The sequence below is a fragment of the Harpia harpyja genome, chromosome 20, assembly GCF_026419915.1.
Source record: "Harpia harpyja isolate bHarHar1 chromosome 20, bHarHar1 primary haplotype, whole genome shotgun sequence".
NCBI classification, from domain to species: domain Eukaryota; kingdom Metazoa; phylum Chordata; class Aves; order Accipitriformes; family Accipitridae; genus Harpia; species Harpia harpyja.
Genome location: NC_068959.1, coordinates 3976975 through 3997247, shown reverse-complemented (window position 1 = coordinate 3997247; position 20273 = coordinate 3976975). Strand labels below are relative to the sequence as shown.

Genomic DNA, 20273 nt, shown 5'->3' with positions numbered 1-20273 from the left:
AAAACCTTGCAGCAATTCAACGTCCTGGAGGAGTTTCCTCAGCACCCACCCGAAGACCGGGGCAAAGCCTCTCCCGGTGCCGAGCGAGCTGTGCCCCGGTGCTGGGGACATCAGGGCCATCCACAAGACTGGTGGGACCTCGGGGTGTCCCCCCCCTGCTCCTCAGGCAGGCAGGCAGCCTGGGAAGCTCCCCTCCATCCTCAGCATGTACACATCTGCTGGAGGAAGACTTTTCTCCTAATGACACATCATTAAACATTGATTTAAAGACAATCATCTTCCCTCTCTTTAATTTCACAGCACCTTTAAAACAGCTGTTAGGCTGCAGCGGGGACGATCAGCCGAACAGGAAACGCATTGTTAGCTCCTAGCATTAAAACAGTAGAATGCATTAATTTATGAGCTCCTACTCCGTCTCCAAACGTTTTATTACGTTAATATCACCTTGATGTGCTTGGTAGGCCCCGGTGCCAAAGCCTCTTTCACACAGTATGTGCCATCCTAAATTACAGGCTGGGCGCCTCCTGGAACTGCCTTTGGAAAACTGGAGTAAACCAGCAAGCACTAAAGTTAATATTATCTTACAGACTAACAACCAGCTAATGCTCGACATGTGAATCCCATTTACTTCTTCTCTCTATAACAAATGGCAAGTGTGGGACTGGACTGTTCCTGATTTTATGCTATTTATCTTTCTGATCCATTCCATATTCGTTGTCCTTGCTTTTCAGCTACGGCTATAGCCTGTGTGTGTGTGTGCAAGCGTGTGTGACCCACTCGACTTAGGAAAGCACAAGGCACATCCCCACCGCCGTGTTCGCTCGGTCGCCGCATGGCTTGTGTGTTTTTCCCTTGGGAGGAGACCTTCCAGGGGGGTAGGTATGAGAAGTGAAGTGTCTGAAACTCCAGAAGCAGCCCTGGAAAATTAAACTGGATGAAGGGCCTGGGTGTTGGGCCGGCTGGGCAGCACAGTGTGCCTGCCCCGTATCACCCACGTAAGCATCCCCACGGAGCCCTGCGTCCTCCAGCCCCGGCTGCAGCCCGGGCGGCCCTGGGTGCTGTTTGCTGCCTCCCCCGGGGTGCTCGGGTGCTGCGCACCCACCTCCACGCTGAAGTCCTGAACCAGGAGAGTATTTCGGGGGAGGGAAAAAAAAAAAAAAAAAAAAAAAAAAAGAAAAAAAGTGGCCCTTCCTTGTCCCCTGCCCCCTCGGACAAGAGCACCGGCCGGGAGGAAACGAAGAGGGCAGGGGCCGTGTAACCGGGAGCACGAAACCGCCCCGGGGGCCGGCCCCGGGGCCGCTGCACCGAGGGTCGGCGGCGGGGAGGCTACCGGCCACGGGGAGGGGGCGGACGGCGGCGGGGAGCGGGGGGTGGGGGGGTGGGTTGCCGGGCCCGGGGGTTGCCTTTGGCGGCAGGACGGAGGTACGGGACGCCGGGCAGCCGGAGCCGCCGGTCTCCCGGTGCGGCCGGCCCTGCCCCCGGCCCTCCCCCGTCTGCGGCACCCTGGGACGGGGCTGACGTCAGGAGGAGACGGGGAAATCTCCCAAGAAAACCCTGGAGCGGCGGCCGGGGCGCTCACAGCGCCCGCCGGGCCCGGCACCCCGCCGCCGCCGAGCGCACCGCCCGGTAAGTTGCCCGGGAACGGCCCCACGCGTGTCCCGTGTGTGTGTGTGTGTCCCCTTCCTTGCGCCCGTCCCTCCCCACGCGTGTCGCCGCCTGTCCCCCACGGACGGCCCCGTGCCACCCGTCCCGCCTCCACCCCCCCCGCAACGCGTCCCGCCCCACGCGCCCCCGCCGTGTCTCCCCACGCGTGTCCCGCGGGGCCGTCCCGCCCCCGTCGTGTGTGTCCCCCCCCCCCACGCCTCTCGCCTCCTCCGGGCCCACCCGGCAGCTGCGGGGACGCAGCTCCGGACGTACCGGAGCTTTTCGGGGCTGGAAAACAAAGCCGAAACCGGGACGAACGCCCCTCACCGCGGCCTCGCCTCCCCACCCGGCCCCGGAGCTCGGCGGCAGCTCCGCGCCCGCGGAGGCCGGGGTGCGGCGGGCAGCCCGTTCCGCGCAGTCCTTGACATCTTTATACCGTGTATAAATTCTTTCGGGGCCTCTGCGCTTCGTCAGCTCTGACAAATACGCTGGGAGATGCAATTCCAGAGGGGTTACCTCATTTTATATATTTTTTTTTTAATATATACATATATTTAAATTTTTTTCCTAACGCGCCGCACCGTTTTCAGCCTCCAGCGCTTCTGCTCGGGGCGCTCCGCGGCGCGGAGGGAACCGCGGCTCGTCCCCGGGTCCCCGGCGCCGCTGGCAGCAGCGCTGTGTGCGCGGAGATGCGCGGAGGTTCGGGCGGACCCGGCGGAGCGGGGGTTCCCCGGAACGGGTTGGGGGGGGGGGGGGTAGAGGTGGCGGCGGGGACCGGGGGTGCGCGGTGCCTCCGCGGTTCTCGGCCGGGGCTGCGCTGCCGCGGAGGAGAGGCGGCCGCGGGGAGAGTTTGGGCCGTCGATGAAGTCGCTTTTCAGAAAAATATAATGTTCTACAGCCCCTCTGCTTTTTCTTTTTGGGTTTTTTTTTTTCCCCCTTTTTTTTCTTTTCTGATTTCAGAAAAAATAGGCATCATCTTTAGGAACTATATATAGTGCGACTGCCGCGCAGCACCGCTCCTAAGCGGGAGTGAAATTCTCAGAGTGGGGGGAAAAAGGCTTTTTTTCCGCGTCTTAACCCTGCTTAAATGGACGTGAGGGCTCCCCACCGACGGTATCTTTCGGATATTTTTTTAGGTCTCACGTTAAAAAAAATTGTCACTAGGCGAGTTTTCTATTACTTCGTCCCTTTTCCCCAAATTTTGCCAACCGCACTGCAGAGCAGCACAAAGTCCGAGGCACGAATTGGACGTAAAACAATACCGTTGTGCCTCAATCGAGGATGGAGACGCCGTTTGCTTTTTTTATAGCAATTAAAAAATATTTTTTTTCCACTTAACAAACCAAGGTCCATGTTCTCCGGGTTATTCCCTGCGCCAACTCCAGCCGCTAACCTAAAAACTGACTTCCAAATAATTCCTGAAAGCTACTTCACTGACAGAACCTCCCCAAAATCCTTCATTTGCCTGAAATACGGACAAAATCCCTGGAAATCCCGCGCTGGAGCAGTGGCAACATTTCCCTGGGAAAGTTTTAGCCGAGTTAAAGGCGCCTGTGACCGAGACAGATATTTCCTACCGAAACCCACCGCCGAACAATAACCTGGCGGGCTCCGCAGCCTGTCCTTTACAGTCGCTTTTATTGTTCACGCAGGTTTTATTATGAAATCCTGTGTTTCCAAGAGTATATATCCTTCTTTTCGGGTTTAGAAAAGGGAGCGCCTTTCTCCAAGAAAATGACCGCAGATTCAATGATGCATTATTTCCCTCCCGTGATGAGCAGCTCGGATGCATGTTGCTTTTAAATAACAAAAGGGGAGGAGAAAACATTCTCTAGTAAAGCCGAATTCCTTCGTTAGACCGCCTCCTAAACGTGCTAATAAAACTAATTCGTTTTATTTGCCCTGAACTTTTATATCTAACCCGGCGTGCTGATTAGCACAGCCCTCTGGAAGGCGGTATGTTCCTATCTCTCCCCGAGATGTGCCCGTTAAGATACGGCCGTTCCCACCATGAAACTGGAAAGAAAAGGGTCCCCTGCCTTCATCTCGGCGGGGTTTGCTCCCCGGGCAGCGGAGACGAGCGGGGGCTGCGGCAGAACCGCGCCGGGAGCAGCGCGGTGCCGCCGGGCAGCGGGGCGAAATCAGCCTTTTGGGAGGAAATAAAAAAAAGAGAGAGAGAGAGAATTTAAAAAAAAAGAGAAAAAGAAAAGAAGATAAAAATTTGTAAGGAAAAAAAGGGGGAGAAGGGAAAAAAGGAAAAAAAGAAATAAAATAACATATAAGAGAAGGAGCTGAATGCACACAAAGGTTAATTGTTTCTCTGATTTTGCATTTTAAAGCAGGAAATGTGCGGCTCTGCAGAGATTCGCTGCTGTTCTGAGAACATTAAAGAGCCCAGCGCGTTATTAGAATATTTCAGCCTTTCAGGAAATGTCCTGTTTAAGGGAAATGTGTTTCCCCCATCCAAACGCTGCAGCAATTAAGAGGTTGCTCGCCCGAAACAAGGTGGGGGAAACCCACATGGAAACATAAGATCCGTGGTTCCAAATGCAGGCTCTTTTTTTCTGCTGAAGAAGGGTCTTCAACAAATGCCAACGGAGTGCCCGGGCCTTTGATTCTCCTGCTTCAGAGGCATCTTTTTTAGTCCACAAGAGACACATTTCGGGATCTAAAGATGCACGGAGTAACATGAGCAGGCTGCTTAGCAAACTCCGGTGCCCCTTCCTCCATCAATTAATAAGAAAAGCATGTTCCCTCTGCTCAGAGAGGGAATTGTGGGACGATATTCTAATTTTCCCCTCTCTTCCCCCCCCCCACCTAGGGAAACAACCCCCTGTATTCCCGAGCTGTCCATCCTCCGGCGTTGTCATCAGGCTGCCAACGGCCAGAGATAAACCCAAGCCGCCGCTAACAGCAAATTAATATTTTCTTAGAGCCGAGTTCAGTGCCTGTGGTCTGAAGGATGCGGAGAGGGTTGGGAAGCAGCTCTGGGCCAGGGTGGGACTGTACCGTCAGGCGTTTGGGGAAAAAAAGAGTTGTCCCAGGTCAGCGGCGGATACCCAGGAGATGGTTTGATTTTTGGGGTGAGGGTAAGGGGAGGAGGGCCGAGGGGAACTCCCCCCCCCTCCCGCCCCCGTCTGCTTCCAGCTGCAGAAACCCGAATAGGAAAACCATTTCTCCAGCCGTCAGTCGCTGCGTTTCAAGAAAGCCTTGGGGTATCATTTGTATCTGTCAGAAAACATTAAGCCTTCAACTTTTTCATCCCGAGTTTTTGCAAGAGCTGCCGCTGGCCGCCTGCGCCCGGGGCAGCCCCGGGGAGGGATGGGGATGGCGGGGGGGGGGGACACCGGGACGAGCCTCAGCCCCGGGTACCCCAGGTGCCCCGGGAGGTGTCACGGACCAAACGCCCCCAGAAAATTCCGTTTCCCCCAGTAGGTTTCAATGGCGGGGAGAGCCGAGGCGATGGGGCAGGGGCTGCCGGGCCGAGGGAAGCGGGATGGGGCCGGGGAGGGCCTGGGCGGTTTGGGAGGCCGGGGGAGCCGGAGGAGGGGGGGGTCCGCTGGAAACCCTCCTGCCCAGCATCCGCGGCGCAGGGCTGCGCGGATGGGCCCTACGCGCCCGCGGAAGGCTGAGGCTTGGCCGACACGCGGAAGGACGAAGGCTGCGGATCCAAAAGGGGCTGATTTCGTTTTGCTCAACTTCTTAGGAAAATTGCTCTCCTGGCTGCGCAGAGGAGGACAGGCCGGCTGGGAGCCAGCGTAATTTTCCACCTTCCTCTCCTGAGCGATTTAACATGCTCTCTGGGCTGGGTTTCTTCCCCCCTCTCTGCTTCCCGCTGCCCTCTCCGCCCGGCCCGGGGACGGGGAGGGGGGGACCCGGCTCCGGCGGGAGGTCGGGGGGGTTCCGCGGCTCGTTTCGAGGTCTTGGGGTTTGCTCCGTTTCCCCTTCGGGCCGGGTCCGGACCGGGGCTACGGTCGCGGCGGGGAGGGCTGAGCTTTGCCTTGCGCGGGGGCGTACGCTCGGGTCTCCACCTTGCGCTTAAGGCGGCGTTTGGGGTGATGCTCTTTTGGGGCAGGACACTCGTGGGACACTGCCCCGACGGACACCCCCACCCCACCACCACCACCACCACCCCCGGTACACTGTAACAACGAACACCCCCCCCCCCCGGTGCGGTCCGTGCTCCGCGGGGCACCGCGCTGCCCTGCGCACATGCCTGCGCGCATCCCCGGCCTCGGCGTGTCCCCAGCCCGCGTGGACATGCCGTGGGGCAGAGCCACGCATCAGCAAAGGCCGGGAACGGGGGCTGGAGGCCGAAAACTACTCATCCACCCGCGAGGAGGATATTTTCATAGAGGGAAGCTTTAAAAATACCCCTGCGCGCTGTGGCGGTGCTGCCGGCGAGGGGTACAGGGATGCTGCGCCCTTCCAGCGGCTCTCACCGCCCCGGCGATGCCCCTTCGCCGCCCGCTGGGCACTTTTAGGAGGATTTTGTTGTTAAAAGTTGTTTTCTCGCAGTAGCTGCTGGGCTCTGCAAAGCAGGCACCAGGTGGAGGTTGGCTGGCTTGGCTTGAGCTTGGTTTGGTTAGGACTGCTTTTTTGGGTTTGACTTGGCTTGTTTTGGTTGTGTTGATTGCAGTTTCGTTTGGCTTGGTTGGGTTTGGTTTGTCTTGGTTGGGTTGGATGGGCTTGGGTTTGTTTGGGCTGGGTTTGGTTGGGTTGGGTTTGGTTGGGTTGGGGAGCCTCTCCTCTCTTGCCTCACTGCAGCTCTATTTTTCAGAGGGCTTCCCTCTCCTTTCGGGCAGACGTGTGCTTGGGAGGAGATGCCTTCGTTTTTGTAACAGTTCCCAATAATTTATAGACTGAATCTGAGTCTATACAACGCTAATAAATCTGAAGAGGAAAAGCTGGCAGAGACTGAACTTCGCCGCCTGATATACGGCCCAGGTGGTTTTGCGTTGGCTACAATCACCGCAGCCCGTCGGGGATGGGAGCCCCTCTCCGAAAGCAGGGACCCCTCCCCGGCACCCGGGGGGTGAGGAGACACGGCCCCGTCCCCCTCGCCCTCGGTGGGGCCCGTCCACCCCTCGGGGGGGCAGTGGGAGTCCTGCTCTCCTTCAGACGCCTCTCGTCCTCTTCTTCACGGGGTTGTCACCGGCGTGGCCAGCGCTGATTTATTTATAGGCGCCATCCCTCGGTTTTGGGTTATTTATAGCAGGAGGAAGCGGAGCGGTTTATTTGCGGGCTTCCAGCGTTTTACAGATCCCTGATGCAGTCCCCAGCCGGGGGGGCGGGGGGACCCTCGAATTGCGGTGGCTACGCGGGCGCGGAGCGGCGATGCTCTTCCAGCCAGCCCCACGCCGCCTTGCGTGGAGGTTTCCCACGCAAAGCCCTCCTGCCACCCGCGCACACCGGACCTCATCCCGGCCGGAGCTCCGAGGGGTCCCGCTCGGCCCCCGGGCCGACCCCTCCCTCCGCCTCTCCCCGACCCCTTCCCACGCCCACGCAGGTCGCGGTTCCTCGTGGCGGGGGGGGGGATCCTGGCGGGGCCCCTCGGCCGGGCTGTCCTCGTCTGCTGTGGCCTCTCCCTCCTTCCCGCAGCTCCCTCCGGCCCCCAGAGAGCCCGGGGAGGTGGCGGAGGGGAAGGCAGACCCCCAGCCCGGGACCCCCGTCCTACCCGGCCCGTGGAGCCGCCGGTCCGCCTTCACGTCGCGGGAAGAGCAGCCGGCTCCGAGCGGGACATCGAGGCTTTCCTTGGGTCCTGGCCTGGCTGAAAGGCGAGGCGTGACGTCAGGGAAGCGAAGCGTGACGTCACGCGGATGGACCCGTGACGTAGCGCCTGCTGGAAAGGAGTTGCTGGCGGAGAGGTGTCCCCGGCATCCCGAAACGGAGCGGGCCTGGCGGGGAGGAGAGAGGAGAAAGCGCAAAGCTGGGAGCGACCGGGTGTGCTCCGTTGTCTGTTGTCGCGACACGTGTTGTCGCGACCAGGAACGTGAAGAACCGGGCGGATTTGGGTCTGCGATAGGAGTGCGCCCGCTCCTCAAAGCACGGAGCGAGAGGATGCCCTTAAATCCACATAAAACGTATACGAGACACACACAAGACATATATATATCTATATATCTCCTCCCGCCTAAGACTGCCGACCCGTGCGCAGGTGTGCGGTAAATGCCTGACCCGCGCCACGGCCCGGGCACGGACACGCGTGGGGGAGGTCCGGAGGGAACCGGGAGCTGCTCCGCCTCCCCAGGGCCGGGAGCGGCAGGGCCGGCCCGTTACTCTCTATTTAACGCCGGTATCGTGGGGGTGTCTGCCCTGGGGACCCTCTAGAAGGAGCCGGGGGGGACGGGGGGGGCCGTCGCCCCGGGAAGAAGCCGGACCCGGCGTTACCACGACCGCCTCCTCGGCGAAATCACGCCGGTGCCCAGGGCTGAGGCTTTCCCCGCTCCCGGCCGGGTGGAATTGAGCCTAGAACGAATTTTTTAAAAAAAGAGATTTTATAGAGGAGAACAAAACCTGTAAATTAGGCGCATTAAAAAAAAAAAAAAAAACAAGAAAAAGAAAGAAAAATCCCGCCTCCTGTTTTGAGGCTGCTGTAAGCAGTAGGTTTAAAATAGCCGGAGCGGAGCAGCCGGGCTGTTGGCAGCCTCCCCCCCCCCCAGCACTGCCCGCCGGGCTCCATCCCGCTCCCCCTGAGAGCGGGGGAGCCCCCGGAGACCTGCCCCGGGGCTGCCGCCTCTCTCTCTGTCTCTCGGAAATAAAGGAAAAAAAGGGACTGTGAAGGGTCTCGGACACGGTGCACGTTTGTAATCCGGTCACCTTCCTCCTCCTGGGGGGAAAGGCCATCCCCACCTCTTGCTTCTCCCCCGGGAGGAGGTCTCCATCCTTGCCGCATCAGCTGAGCCCCTCCAAGCCCAGAGGCCCTGGTAAATATTTGCATTTTAAACCACGTCCATCTTTAGCAGCCCCGAGATTGCCGGGTTCACCTCGGGTGCCCGAAATTCCCCGTCGTTTCCAGACTCCTGAGCGAAGTTCAGCCGGGAGCGGCGGACAGACAGACGGACATCAAGATGTCACTCAAAAAAAAAAAAAGGAAAAAAAAAAAGAAAAAGAAGGAAGAGAGAGCTAGGGAGACCTGACCCTGACAGCACCCACCTGTACATCCCCTAGACGGCAAAAGGCGCTGGAGATCAGAGGTGCGGGGCTTGGGGCTGGGAGATTTGGGCTCTCCCCTCCCGGTGTCCCCGGGCCCACGGGCGGGGGGGGGGGCCAGGCCCTGCGGGGAGCTGCCGGGGGGCGCGGGGCGGGCCCGGCTGCATCACCCCGGCGGTGTAGGAAAAAGCCTGCGCGGCTGGAACATTGCTTCCCTCCACTTTTCCATAAACCAGTTCAAAAGTTCTCTCCCACATCTTTACTTGATTTGAAAGCAAAATAGAGTGTCAGGATGGATCAGTTAAAGTGAGCCGAGAAAATAAAGAGGAGAGAAGGTCCTTTCCCCAGGCAGAGTTCCAGCCAGGGTCCTTCTCCCCCTTCCCCTCGCCCCCTTCCCCGGTGCAGCGAGCACCCCGCCGCCTGCCCCGCCGCTACCCCCGGTTCCCACCTGCCCCCCCCCCCCTCCGAGGATGGGGGTTCCCGTGGTTTTTTTTTTTTTTCCACCTCCCCAAACACCGAGGTGTTATCCGGGAGGGCTCAAGGCCGTGTCCCGGCCTGCGTGGAAAGCACCGGGGGACCGGCCCCGTTCCACCCGCCCCCGGTACTGCACCGGGTCAGGGCGCACCGGTGCCCGCTGCAGGAGAAGGGCATGGGGGGGGGGGGTCCTCTTTCGCCCCTTCCCCGCCAACTATCCCGACCCCAGGGCTGGCAGAGCCGCAGACACCCCTCCGGAGGGTCACCGCGAGTTCGGCTGCGGGAGGAAAATTATTTGTTATTAATCATGTGCTGAAAGATGATGTGATGGGAGCGTTCGCGCTGCCGCTGCCGCTCCCCAGGCTGCGGTCCCTCGGCTGCCGGGCAGGGCCCGAGCCGCTTTATTATAAACCCCGCAGCCAGAAAAAAAAAAAAAAAAAGTTAAAAAAGCATAAAACAGTTCAGGCACAACCTCCAGGAGGCCGTTTTCCCCAAAAGAAATCCCCTCCATCTCGCAGGAACGTGTTCCCCGCGGGACTGAAACTCGCGGTGGGGTCACTTCGCGCCGGGACGGCCCGCGCAGCCCCACGCAAGGATGCTGAGGGGTGCGCAGGATGCGCGTCCACTGGGGGGGCCTGGGGGCGGAGGTTCCGCGGGTCGGGAGGCCCAGCCGGGCTGGGTACGGGGATACCCACGGAGACACCGTGCTGCGCGGGGGCGCAACCTGCGCGCTGCCGGCTGGCACGACGCTGCGGAGGAGTGCGGGCTGGCGGGGTGCTGGGGGCGGGCAGGGGGTCCCGAGCCGCCCCCCGCGCGGCTGGGAGTGATTTTCCACCTTTCCATTCGTTTCTGAAATATTTTTAATACCTCACCGAGTTTGGGGGGGGGGGGAGGCTGCGGGGGAGGAGGAGGAGGAGGAGGGGGGGGTACCCTGGGAGGAAAGGCAGCCTGGCGGCGGGGGCCGGGTAGGGGCCCACCGGGGGGTCGCGGGCCTGGCCCGCGGCCGCGCAAAATGCGCACATCGGCGGGGAGCGCGGAGGCAGGTCCGCCCGAGCGGCCGGGCTGGGCGAGCGCTAGATGGAGTGATGCATTAGCGAGACGGGGAGGTTTTAACCTTCAGGGGGAGGAGCCCCGTTTAACTACAGGCATTTGTTCTAGGGCAGGTCACTTTAATCTCTTTAGCTTTAAACTGTCCAACTCGCAACTCGCGTTTCTCTATAAGGGATCTTTACCACTTCCCTGCCTATGCGGCCGGACTGCCGTGCCTCTCCCCGAGCAGAGACAAGCGGCATCGAGGCACTGCCCAGATCTCTTCTTCCGACACCCTTAAAATAATACTGTTAGTAATAAGTGGATTTGCTTTTGGTTTTGTTGTGTTTTTTTATTTCTTTTTTTTTCCTTAAAAAAAAAAAAAAAGCTCCTTGTTCCTTTCTGTGTGGAATAAACACCTGCAAACTCCCCCAGGCAGCCCGGCGCCCCTGCCATGGATTCCTTTAAAGGTGGAATGAATTTGGAGAGACTGCCCGAGAGCTTGAGACCCCAACCCTCCCATGACATGGCTTCCAGCTTCCATTTGCAAAGATCCTCGGAACCCAGAGACCCGATCGAGAACTCAGCCAGTGAATCCTCCGACACGGAGGTGCCAGGTAACCCCCCCCCTCCACACCCCCCCAACACCCCGCGGCCCCGGCCCGCTCCCCCCCTCGCCGCCTCCCCCTCCCCACCGCGCCTTCCCTTTGCGGGGCTTTGCCCGCAACTCCCCCCCACACCCCCCACAAACACAACCAGAGGTGATGGGGGGGGTGGGGGGGGGCAAGAGCTGCCGGTGATCCCGAGCAAACTCCAGGAACCGGAGCGGGGGGCAGGGGCCCGGCCGGAGCTGCCGCCCCCGCCGGTGCCCGGTGCTGACAGCCCTCCGGGAGGACACACACGGCTCCCCATCCCAGGAGCTGGTCTTTTTTATTAAAAAAAAAAAAAAAACAAAAAAACCCCAAAAAACCACCAACAACAAACCCACAGTTATTAATTGATGGGGTCGAAGGGAAGGGGGGGCTCTTCGGGGAGTGCGGTTTTGCCGGATGTTTCTGAAATAATGTCAGCTTTTGCCCGGGTTTATTTTCCAGCCCGGGTGGTGCAGAGATGGAAAAAGATCTCTCTGTCAAAGGAGGGGAAAGAGGGGAGAGGGAAAAAAAAAATTTAAAAAGAAAGAAAAAAAAGCCGCCCAGAGCAGGAGAGGCGGCGTGGGGCCGAGCGCAGGCAGCGCGGACAGCCGCGGAGGGGACGTGCGCGGCCGCGGAAAAGTTTCCCCGCTGGAAAGGGTCCCCGCGTCCTGACCACCATGTGCGAGGGCTGCAGGGAAAGCTGTGGTTTCCCAGTTTGTATTGAATTAAAGTAGCAACATTTCTAGATTGACAAGGGAAGCTAGGAGAAGGAAACAAAAGCTGCAGGAAGGAGCGTGATACCCGTTCTCCACCGAGAGCCTTTCAGGGGGAGTTCTATCTCTTCTTGAATTTTAATTTTTTAATGGCTGTTGTTGCTCTTCGGAGTTTTAGCAAGTCCTATAACCTAGAGAGTGGCTGTGGCAAGAGTCGGTCCCGAAGTGGCACCCGGTGATAAACAGGGTTTGGGTTGTGCCTCCCAGCCTGATTCACAAACAAAGTTAGGGACCGGCGTCTGGAAGGGACTCCGAGATTAGAGGGGATTATTTGAGATTAGAGAGGGAGATTTGCTCCGTTTTGCTCTACCCCTGTGTGTGACCCCTCGGTGCTGGAGGAGGGCTGAGGACCTGCCTGCTTTTCTTCTCCGAGAAGCTGCAAAATACCTTTCACATTTTATTTATTATTTTTTTTAATGGGAAAAAAAAAGTACAAAGCCCGATTAAAGCTAATGTGCCTTATGATTTGAAATGGTATCACAGCCCGGATTTATAATGAAATTTTTAACGAAATTTTTAACGAAAACCCGGAGCAGGGCGAGGGGCCGCCGGGACGGATCCCAGCCGCTTTCTTATCGCCCCCCCCGGCTCCCTCTCGGCCCGGTTTCTCCGGGCTCTTCCCAGCCGAAAGCCAGAGGATTTGTCTTTACGGGGGTTATTTTGGTTTCTCTTTTCCCACCGTCACCGGGCCCTGCGGCTCGGCCGGTCCAGCGGCCGCAGAGACCGGGGTGGGAGGACCCGGGGGGGGGTGGCCGGGGACGATGGGGTCTGTGCTGCAGAGGCCTTGTTTGCTCTGCAAACCACTTAAGAGCAGAGAGGGGCCAGCCGGGCTGCAATCGGCTCCAATTTGGGGGGGTTCCATTGAACTGTTGGAGCTTGCTCGCCCCCCCCCCCTTTTTTTTTTTTTCCTACGGAGGGTGCCCAAGCGAGGAGCGATTCAGGGGTGACTTTGGAAGGACGAGTCCTCCCGGGCTTTGGATGCAGCCCGCGATTATTTTTAGACTCCCGCTTACCTCGCAGAGGTCGGGGCTGTAGAAATGCCCCCGGCGGCGGCCTAAAACCCTCTAAAAGGGGTAGTGGTGGGGTGGGGGACACCCTCTAAAAGGGAAAACTCCCCTCGGAGCTTCCTTTAGGCAGCAGCAGGACAGAGGCCGGGGGGATGGCCGCCGGTCCCGGCCCTGCAGCCGCCCGCCGCCCGGCCGCACCTTTCCCCGCTCCCGCCGGGGCCAAGGCCGGGAGCACGTTTCGTCCTAACCTTGGAATCCCTTTCCGAGCGCTTCAACCGGGCCAAATCCGGTCGAAACCCGGGCTGGGAAAGCCAGAAAAAGGCCGTTACGAAAAGGGAACGGGAGTTTGTCCTCCCCGTTGCGGCGGGACCGGGGCTGGATTTCTGCTTCCAGTCCGCGCAAATCCCGAGCGCGAAAACGCTCCTGGTTTGTTGTTGCTTTTTTTTTTTTTTTCCTTTGCTTCTTTCGATATGATTTTTGCAGAGGGCTTCGCTCAGCCTCGCGTTAAAATAAACACTAAAATCCTAAAAGCGGCAAAAAGGGAAAAAACAACAACAGAAAAGAAATAAGGGGGGGGAGCGTAGAGTTAAAGAGAGAGGGTGCCTTTTGCAATTAATTTCTGCTGGGTTTTACACCCCTGCCCTTCCAAAGTTTCCTGTCGCGGCCGAGCACAACAAAGACAATGGAGCAAAGATCGCGCCTTAGGTTGAAGGGAGTGAAAAGGTGCCGTGGAAAGGCAAGAGCGGCCGATGCTGCGTGGAACCCGCTCCCCCAAGATTGCTCTCACCCCTCGGGCCCGCTTCGAGCCGGGCCGTCCTGGGGGTCTCCCTGCCTCCTAGGGTGCTCTGGGCCCGGGCAGGGCTCCCTGCTCCTTCCCCAACCGCCCCGGGAAAGGCTGGGTTTGGCTGCGGGGAGGTCGGTAGGTGCACGGCCCGGCAGGACCCGCGTGGGTGCCCCCACACATCCCTCCGGCGGGGCGGGCAAGGCTGGCTGCGGGGGCGGCGTGGTTGCCTTTGTGTGCCTGTATTTCTGTTTGGGGGAAAAAAAAAAAAAAAAGAGGGGGGAAAAAACACACACACACAAAAAACCCAACCCAAACCAAAAAACAACCCACCCCAAATCCCAACACCCCACCGCAGAAAAGGAACGCAGCGGCGAGCAGAAAACCGAAGACGGGGCCGCCGACGACCCGGCGAAGAAGAAGAAGCAGCGGCGGCAGCGGACCCACTTCACCAGCCAGCAGCTGCAGGAGCTGGAAGCCACTTTCCAGAGGAACCGCTACCCCGACATGAGCATGAGGGAGGAGATCGCCGTATGGACCAACCTCACCGAGCCCCGAGTCCGGGTAAGAGGGGCGTCCAGCCCCGCGGGGATGCAGGGGAGGGGGGTTTGGGATGGTGGGAGGGGGTCTTAGGGAAGCTGTCCCTTTCGGGAGCCGCTGAGGCCGTTTGCGAGCAGGGCCCGGCTGCCGTGGGCTTGATTTTAAATACTAAAATTGGGATTCAGGTCCGCGAGGAGAAATTCAGCTCCCGGTCGCGGAGAGATGCTGCCCGGAGCGGGCTGCGACCGCCGGCCCCGCGCTTGGGGACCGGCCCCCAAAAGTGGGGGGCGAGCAGCGGAGGGGGCAGGGGGAAGCCGGGGCTCGGGAAGGGCCCGGTGGGGGGGGGACGACCCCCCCGGGTTGGCCTAAACCCGGCGCGGGGCTAGAGCAACCCCCCCACCCGAGCAACTGGGCAGCTCCAGCGGCCCTTCCCCTTGCTCTGGTTATTCCCAATAATCCCAGCAATCGTGATCATCTCCCAGCAAACCGCTGCTCCATGCTCAGCCCCCGGGCCCGCCGCGATCCCCCTCCCCACCACCACCACCACCACCTCCCCGTGCGGGAGCTGTCGTTGCCAGCCCCTCCCGGCCGCGCATCTTCCGCGGCCGCGGGCGGGCGGAACGGCTGTTTGCAGAGGCCGCCGATGGGCAAAGCGAAGGACAAGGGGCTGGGGAACGATCGCACTCGAAAGTCAATAAACGCTGGAGACACATACTTGTACGGCAAAGGCCCTGGTCTTTACACGCCTCGGAGCCGATGCCACCATATATATATATATATTTATGTCTCCCCACACCTATATAGCATCGGCAGTTCCTTAGAGAGATTTAGGAGTGAAATATCCTGGCGATGAACGACCGGACCGAAGCGGTTCGGGCTTTATTGATCCGCCGTGCCAGCGCTGTCACGGTTTCTCCACCTCCACTTTACTTCCCGTCCCCCCCCCGGCACATTTCCCCGCGCGGTTTCGGCCGTGGCCGCACACCCCAGCCGAGCCCACCGCCCCCCGGGACCGTGGGCTGAGCACGCTGCCGGGGAGGGCAGAAACCCGGGAGAAAACGGGAACTGCAGAAGGCAGCCCCGCCGTCCCGAAAAGCCCCCCCTCTTTTTTTTTTTCCTCCTTTTTTTTTTTTTCTTGGCAATTAAACCGCGAGTGACCAAATCGGATTACAGAGATTCTGCTTTAAACCTTTCAAGAGTAAACACCCATCTGCAATGGGGGAAACGCAACTGAAAGCATTGTCTTAATTGAGTTTAAAACAAAACAAAGCCGGAGCATTAATATCGGTGGAATATTTCAGGAAGCAAATAAAACTAATATATGAGTTGCCATTAACATAATTTCGTTCTCCCTCTGTGTGGAGATGTTTTGGTTTGATGTTCTGAGATTGCAGATTGCAAATCTAACCTTAATTTGCTATAAGGGCCTTCCTTTAAAATGTCTAGGAGCCATAATTAAAACTATTACCCTCATTTTCAGGAAATTCCTGTCTGGAAGCACCTTCCGAGGAGTATATTACAGGTTTTGAACATGTTGGCTTTCGTTTCCTATTTATACGGGATTCTTTTTATTATTGTTATTTTTTAAACTCGACTCCGCCATCCATTCCTCCCCCCCCCCGAAGTTTCCATCCCTAAGACCGGTGTTTAATACTAGTTGCGCCATTTCTGCGCCGGGAGGGGAGACCAAAAGAGCCCCCCCCCCCCGAACCCGACCCCGACCCCGACTCCGGCGGGCGTGCGGAGGGAGCGCAGTCTCCGCGGAGCCGGGCTCACGGAACCGCGCAGCTCCGGCCGGGCTCCCGGTGTCCGCAGGGAGCCGGGGGGGGCGACGGCTCGGTGGGAGAAAGCCGGGGGGGGGTGGGGTGTGAGGGGGGGATGCAGTAGAAGTTCGCAGGCCGGGCGCAGCCGGCAGGCAGGACGATGCTGGGTTTTAACCTGGAAAAATAATTTTTTGGGCTGCCCGGCCTCCATCGCGGGGGGCTCAAACGCTTTCCGAGGGTTAAATAAATAAATAAACAAATAAGAGAGAGCCTAGATCAGGTTTTTGCATCAAACACCAGGAGCGGCCCCCGCTTCTCTGTTCCCTAGTCAGGGCTGTAAATTCTCATTAGATATAAAGGCAGAGGCTGCATCTATCCAAGGGCGATGCGGGGATTGATTTTTTTTTTTTTTTCAAACCTAAACATACTAATCCAATCCCCTTTTTTATGATCTGTAACGGGGGACTTTTATTACACAGCATTAGCGTTCGGAAACGCGGCGGAGCCGGTCCTAATCAGAGAGGGCCGTGCCTTTACCCCATGCCTTGCTCCGGGGAGAGGGGCAGCGGGGGGGACCGGGGCGGGGGGGGGGGGGACGACGACCGGGGACATGCAGGTAACCTCGGCGGAGAGGCGGCTGCGCGCATCCCGGCTCGCCCATCCCGCTGGATAGAGAGGGATGCGCGCAGAAGCCGCTATGCGCGCAGGCACCCCGCGGAGCGGGACTCCCACCCCGCGGGGGCAGGGGGCTGGAGGGAGAAGGGGTGCGGAGCCGTGCCCGGTGTTGCTGGCCAGGGAGGGGGGTGCTTTGGGAGGTTTGCCCTGCGCTCATTTGCGCGCATCATCTGCGCGCATCATCTGCGCGCAGCAGCATCTGCGCGCAGCAGCATCTGCGCGCATCAGCAGCGCTTCGGGCGGCCCGGCGGTGGGGCAGGGGGTGGCGGTGGTCCCGCACTGACCGTGCCGTCTCGGTTCACCCCCCCCCCCCCAAATCCCCCCCCTCCCCGCAGGTCTGGTTCAAGAACCGCCGAGCCAAGTGGAGAAAGCGGGAGCGGAACCAGCAAATGGACCTGTGCAAGAACGGCTACGTGCCGCAGTTCAGCGGGCTGATGCAGCCCTACGACGACATGTACGCCGGCTACCCCTACAACAACTGGGCTACCAAAAGCCTCACCCCGGCGCCGCTTTCCACCAAGAGTTTCACCTTTTTCAACTCCATGAGCCCCCTCTCCTCGCAGTCCATGTTCTCGGCGCCCAGCAGCATCTCCTCCATGAACATGCCCTCCAGTATGGGTCACTCGGCCGTGCCGGGCATGGCCAACTCCGGCCTCAACAATATCAATAATATCAGCGGTTCTTCGCTGAACTCGGCCATGTCCTCGCCGGCCTGTCCCTACGGGCCACCGGGTTCGCCTTACAGCGTCTACCGGGACACTTGCAACTCCAGCTTAGCCAGCCTCAGACTGAAATCAAAGCAGCACTCCAGTTTCGGCTACAGCAGTTTGCAAAGCCCCGGCTCTAGTCTAAATGCCTGTCAGTACAACAGTTGACGGACTTGACACAAACCACCTCCGACAAAACACCGCCGACAAAGCAAAGCAGAAGCAAAGCGACGTTTAACGGAAAAGAGGAGGGGAAAAAAAAAAAAAAAGAATTAAAACCCGATGATGATTAAAAGCAAAACCCGAGCAAGTGAGAGAGGAAAAAAAAACCCAACCAAAAACCCAAACCAAAACATCACCAAAAAAACCCCACAAGCTCCGCGGACTTCGACTGTCTAGAAAAAAAAACCATATTAATGCAAACCAACGACGCAACCAACAAACCAGCGCTTTAAAAAAAAATAATTAAAAATAAACCATCAAAAACCGTAAACGGACCAGAAAACTTTTGCAAGAGACACCGAAATCTGGTACATGGATGAGTTGCAATTTTTCTCTGGATTATGCGGGTTGTATGTGTTTACTTGAACTTGCACAGGAGTTGGTAAGGCGGCCGCTTCCCCGCGGGGAGGGCGGCGAGGGTGGGAGACGCCTCGGTGGTAAGAGCTGGTGGGACGGTTCTTGGCCGCTTGTCGCACGGGAAGAGTTTGGTTAATGTTTACCACTGAGAAACAGAATCACACTCAAAAAAAAAAAAAAACCAAAAAAAAAAACCGGGGGGGGGAGAAAAAAATATAATTCGCAGAGTAGATTCTGCGGGAAAAATGGTTAAAATATTAGGTATGAAACTATTAAAAATAATAATGACAAGGGTCAACCACTTATATAAGGTTATATTTATATCTACCGTTACATTGTGCCGGATCATTGTCCTTGGCCGTTGAATAAACTGTTTTTAAAATGCATGATTCTTGATGTTTTTTCTTTAGTTGGAAGCTATAATCCAGTCATTCCTGATACTAAGCAGCTCAAGGTTCCTACCTCTTCATCCTTTCCAAAAGACTGCAGTATCCCCGGTTGTGAGAGAGCACAGAAACCCTCCAGCTATGCGAAAACTGTTCAGCATTTTCCCCATCCCAAGTCTTATCCTGATAATGAAATTATCATTCATCTTTATTTAAATGCAGGGGTTTTTTTTCTCTTAAAAAAAAAAAAAACGACGAAAAACAAACCCCTTTTAGAGAGTCTAGACAAAAAGACGAAAAAATGGTCTGTTATGAGGTGAATCCAGATACTGCATCTCTGCTAGAGAAACAGTGAGCCTCGGCGTCCGGAAAGGTTGCTTAGCAAAGCTGAAAGCGTTCCTTGCTTTTCTAACTGTGAAGGAAAAACAAGGAACCAAAAAAAACACCCCAAACCCGATCTTAAGGTGTTATTATCTTAAGGTGTTATTATGTAAATGTAGATACTTTAACAAGTGCTTGTTGGCAAAAAAAAAAAAAAAACAACCATGGAAATTATAAATATGATCTTTATTAATACGCATACAAAACGCATATGAAGTTTAATTGCAGGCATATTTGTTGCTTATTTTTGTCGATACTTATTACCTGTAGATGACAAAGAAACATAATATAAAATGCACACGGTACTTCTTTCCCAGTGTATTTCACACCTGTGGTAAACGTTACGCTGGATGTTTCAATTATGCTGTTGTGGATAAGGATGCAGTATATATATTGTTTTATAAGTTATGTTTTGTGATTTTTTTTTTTCAAAATTAAGAGCATGGGAATAAAAAAAAACCAAAAAAAAACCAAAACCGAAACGAAATCTAGAAATGCCTTTAATGTTCTTTTCTGGCTGTGTTTAAGAGATCGACTAAACAAGAAGAAAAGCAGCTTTCTCCCCGTGGTGGCATTTTGGGGAGGGCCCCTCCGTTTCCCTCCCGGTAATTGCGCCGTCTCTCCGCGTCCCCCCCCCCCCGCCCTCCCCACCCCGCACCCCGGCAGGGACCGACCGGGAGCCGCCGGCCAAGGTGGGGGGGAAGGCACCCCTTTTTCTGGGATGGGGGGGCTGGATCCCTGCCATCCCGAGGGGCAGCCCCGGCAGTGGAAATCCTCCCCACCTCTAATTTTATGGCAGATTTTTACCGCTGCTCTGCCGGCGGCGCGGCGGGGTTTGTGGAGGCAGCCCGCCTTCCCGCCTGCATTTCTGCTTCCAGCCCTGCCTTTGGGGGGGTTTCCTTCCCCAAAAAGTTAATCCTAGCACCCTGAAGATACACGTACCCCCCCGCCCCGGCGTGTCGCAGCCCCGGGACCGCTCCTTCCCGCTGAACCGTTTGGCCCGTTTTGCTAAGGTGCGTTTTTCTCTTGCTCCTCCAAATTGGCCGAGATCCGCAATTTTAAAGGTTGTTCGATTTGCTTTTTTTTTTCCCCCAGCTTTTCCAAGCACGAAAGACACCGATGTCACCACTATTTCATTACTATTACGATTACTGTTAATATTTGGTGGGGAAAAAAAAAAATTAAATAGCCGTAATTCAGCCCAAGAACCGATTCATTATCTGCGGCGAGGCCGGATCCGGCGCAGCCGCCTTCCTCCGCGCCGGGACAAGCCATTGCCGGGGCTGCCTCCCCACCGCCCAAACGCGCTGTTTGCGCGGCCGCGGATGTGTCCCGTCCCTCCCCACACCCCCCCATACCCCCCCCCCCGGGGGGGGTTGCAGTTGTCTGCGCGGAGCTTCTTGAAGCCCCCGGGGGGGGGGGGTCCGCGGCCGCGCAAGGCAGCGCGGCTCCGCGGAGCCCCGGGAGCCGTTCCCTGGCGGGGGGGGGGGGGGAGCTGGGGGGGGTCCGTGCCCGCGGAGCCCCCGTCCCGGGGCTGGGGGGGCTGCGCAGTGGCTTTGCACCTAACCCGGGGGGGCTTAGCAGAAAGGAGCTGACTCTCCGCGGCTACTTTATCACTTATTATAGGCAGGGGAGCGTGCACCAGACCAGGGAAAGGACTGGTTTTCCCCTCCAGTTTCCATCGGGGGGGGGGGTATCTGCAAGCCCTCAGCTGTTATTTTAGCCTGGATTTTCGGTGTTCATTTTCTCC

The 20273-nt window shown here is 57.5% G+C and overlaps 1 protein-coding gene across 1 annotated transcript; it reads left to right on the top strand.

The window, feature by feature from the left end:
* Window positions 1-1538: 1538 nt before the first annotated feature.
* Window positions 1539-18900, top strand: PITX1 (paired like homeodomain 1). Its single transcript, XM_052772194.1, has 4 exons — window positions 1539-1626; window positions 10735-10916; window positions 13851-14056; window positions 16806-18900. Exons 2-4 carry the CDS (start codon window positions 10754-10756, stop codon window positions 17343-17345), a joined length of 909 nt encoding a protein of 302 aa, XP_052628154.1. The 5' UTR covers window positions 1539-1626; window positions 10735-10753; the 3' UTR covers window positions 17346-18900.
* The last annotated feature ends 1373 nt before the right edge of the window (window positions 18901-20273 follow it).

What these genes read in the sequence shown, in the direction of transcription:
- PITX1 (XM_052772194.1), top strand. Translation starts at nt 10,754, where the DNA reads ATGGATTCCTTTAAAGGTGGAATGAATTTGGAGAGACTGCCCGAGAGC. An exon ending in CTCCGACACGGAGGTGCCAG is followed by an intron (nt 10,917 to 13,850) that starts GTAACCCCCCCC and finishes ACCCCACCGCAG; the next exon opens with AAAAGGAACGCAGCGGCGAG. An exon ending in TCACCGAGCCCCGAGTCCGG is followed by an intron (nt 14,057 to 16,805) that starts GTAAGAGGGGCG and finishes CCCTCCCCGCAG; the next exon opens with GTCTGGTTCAAGAACCGCCG.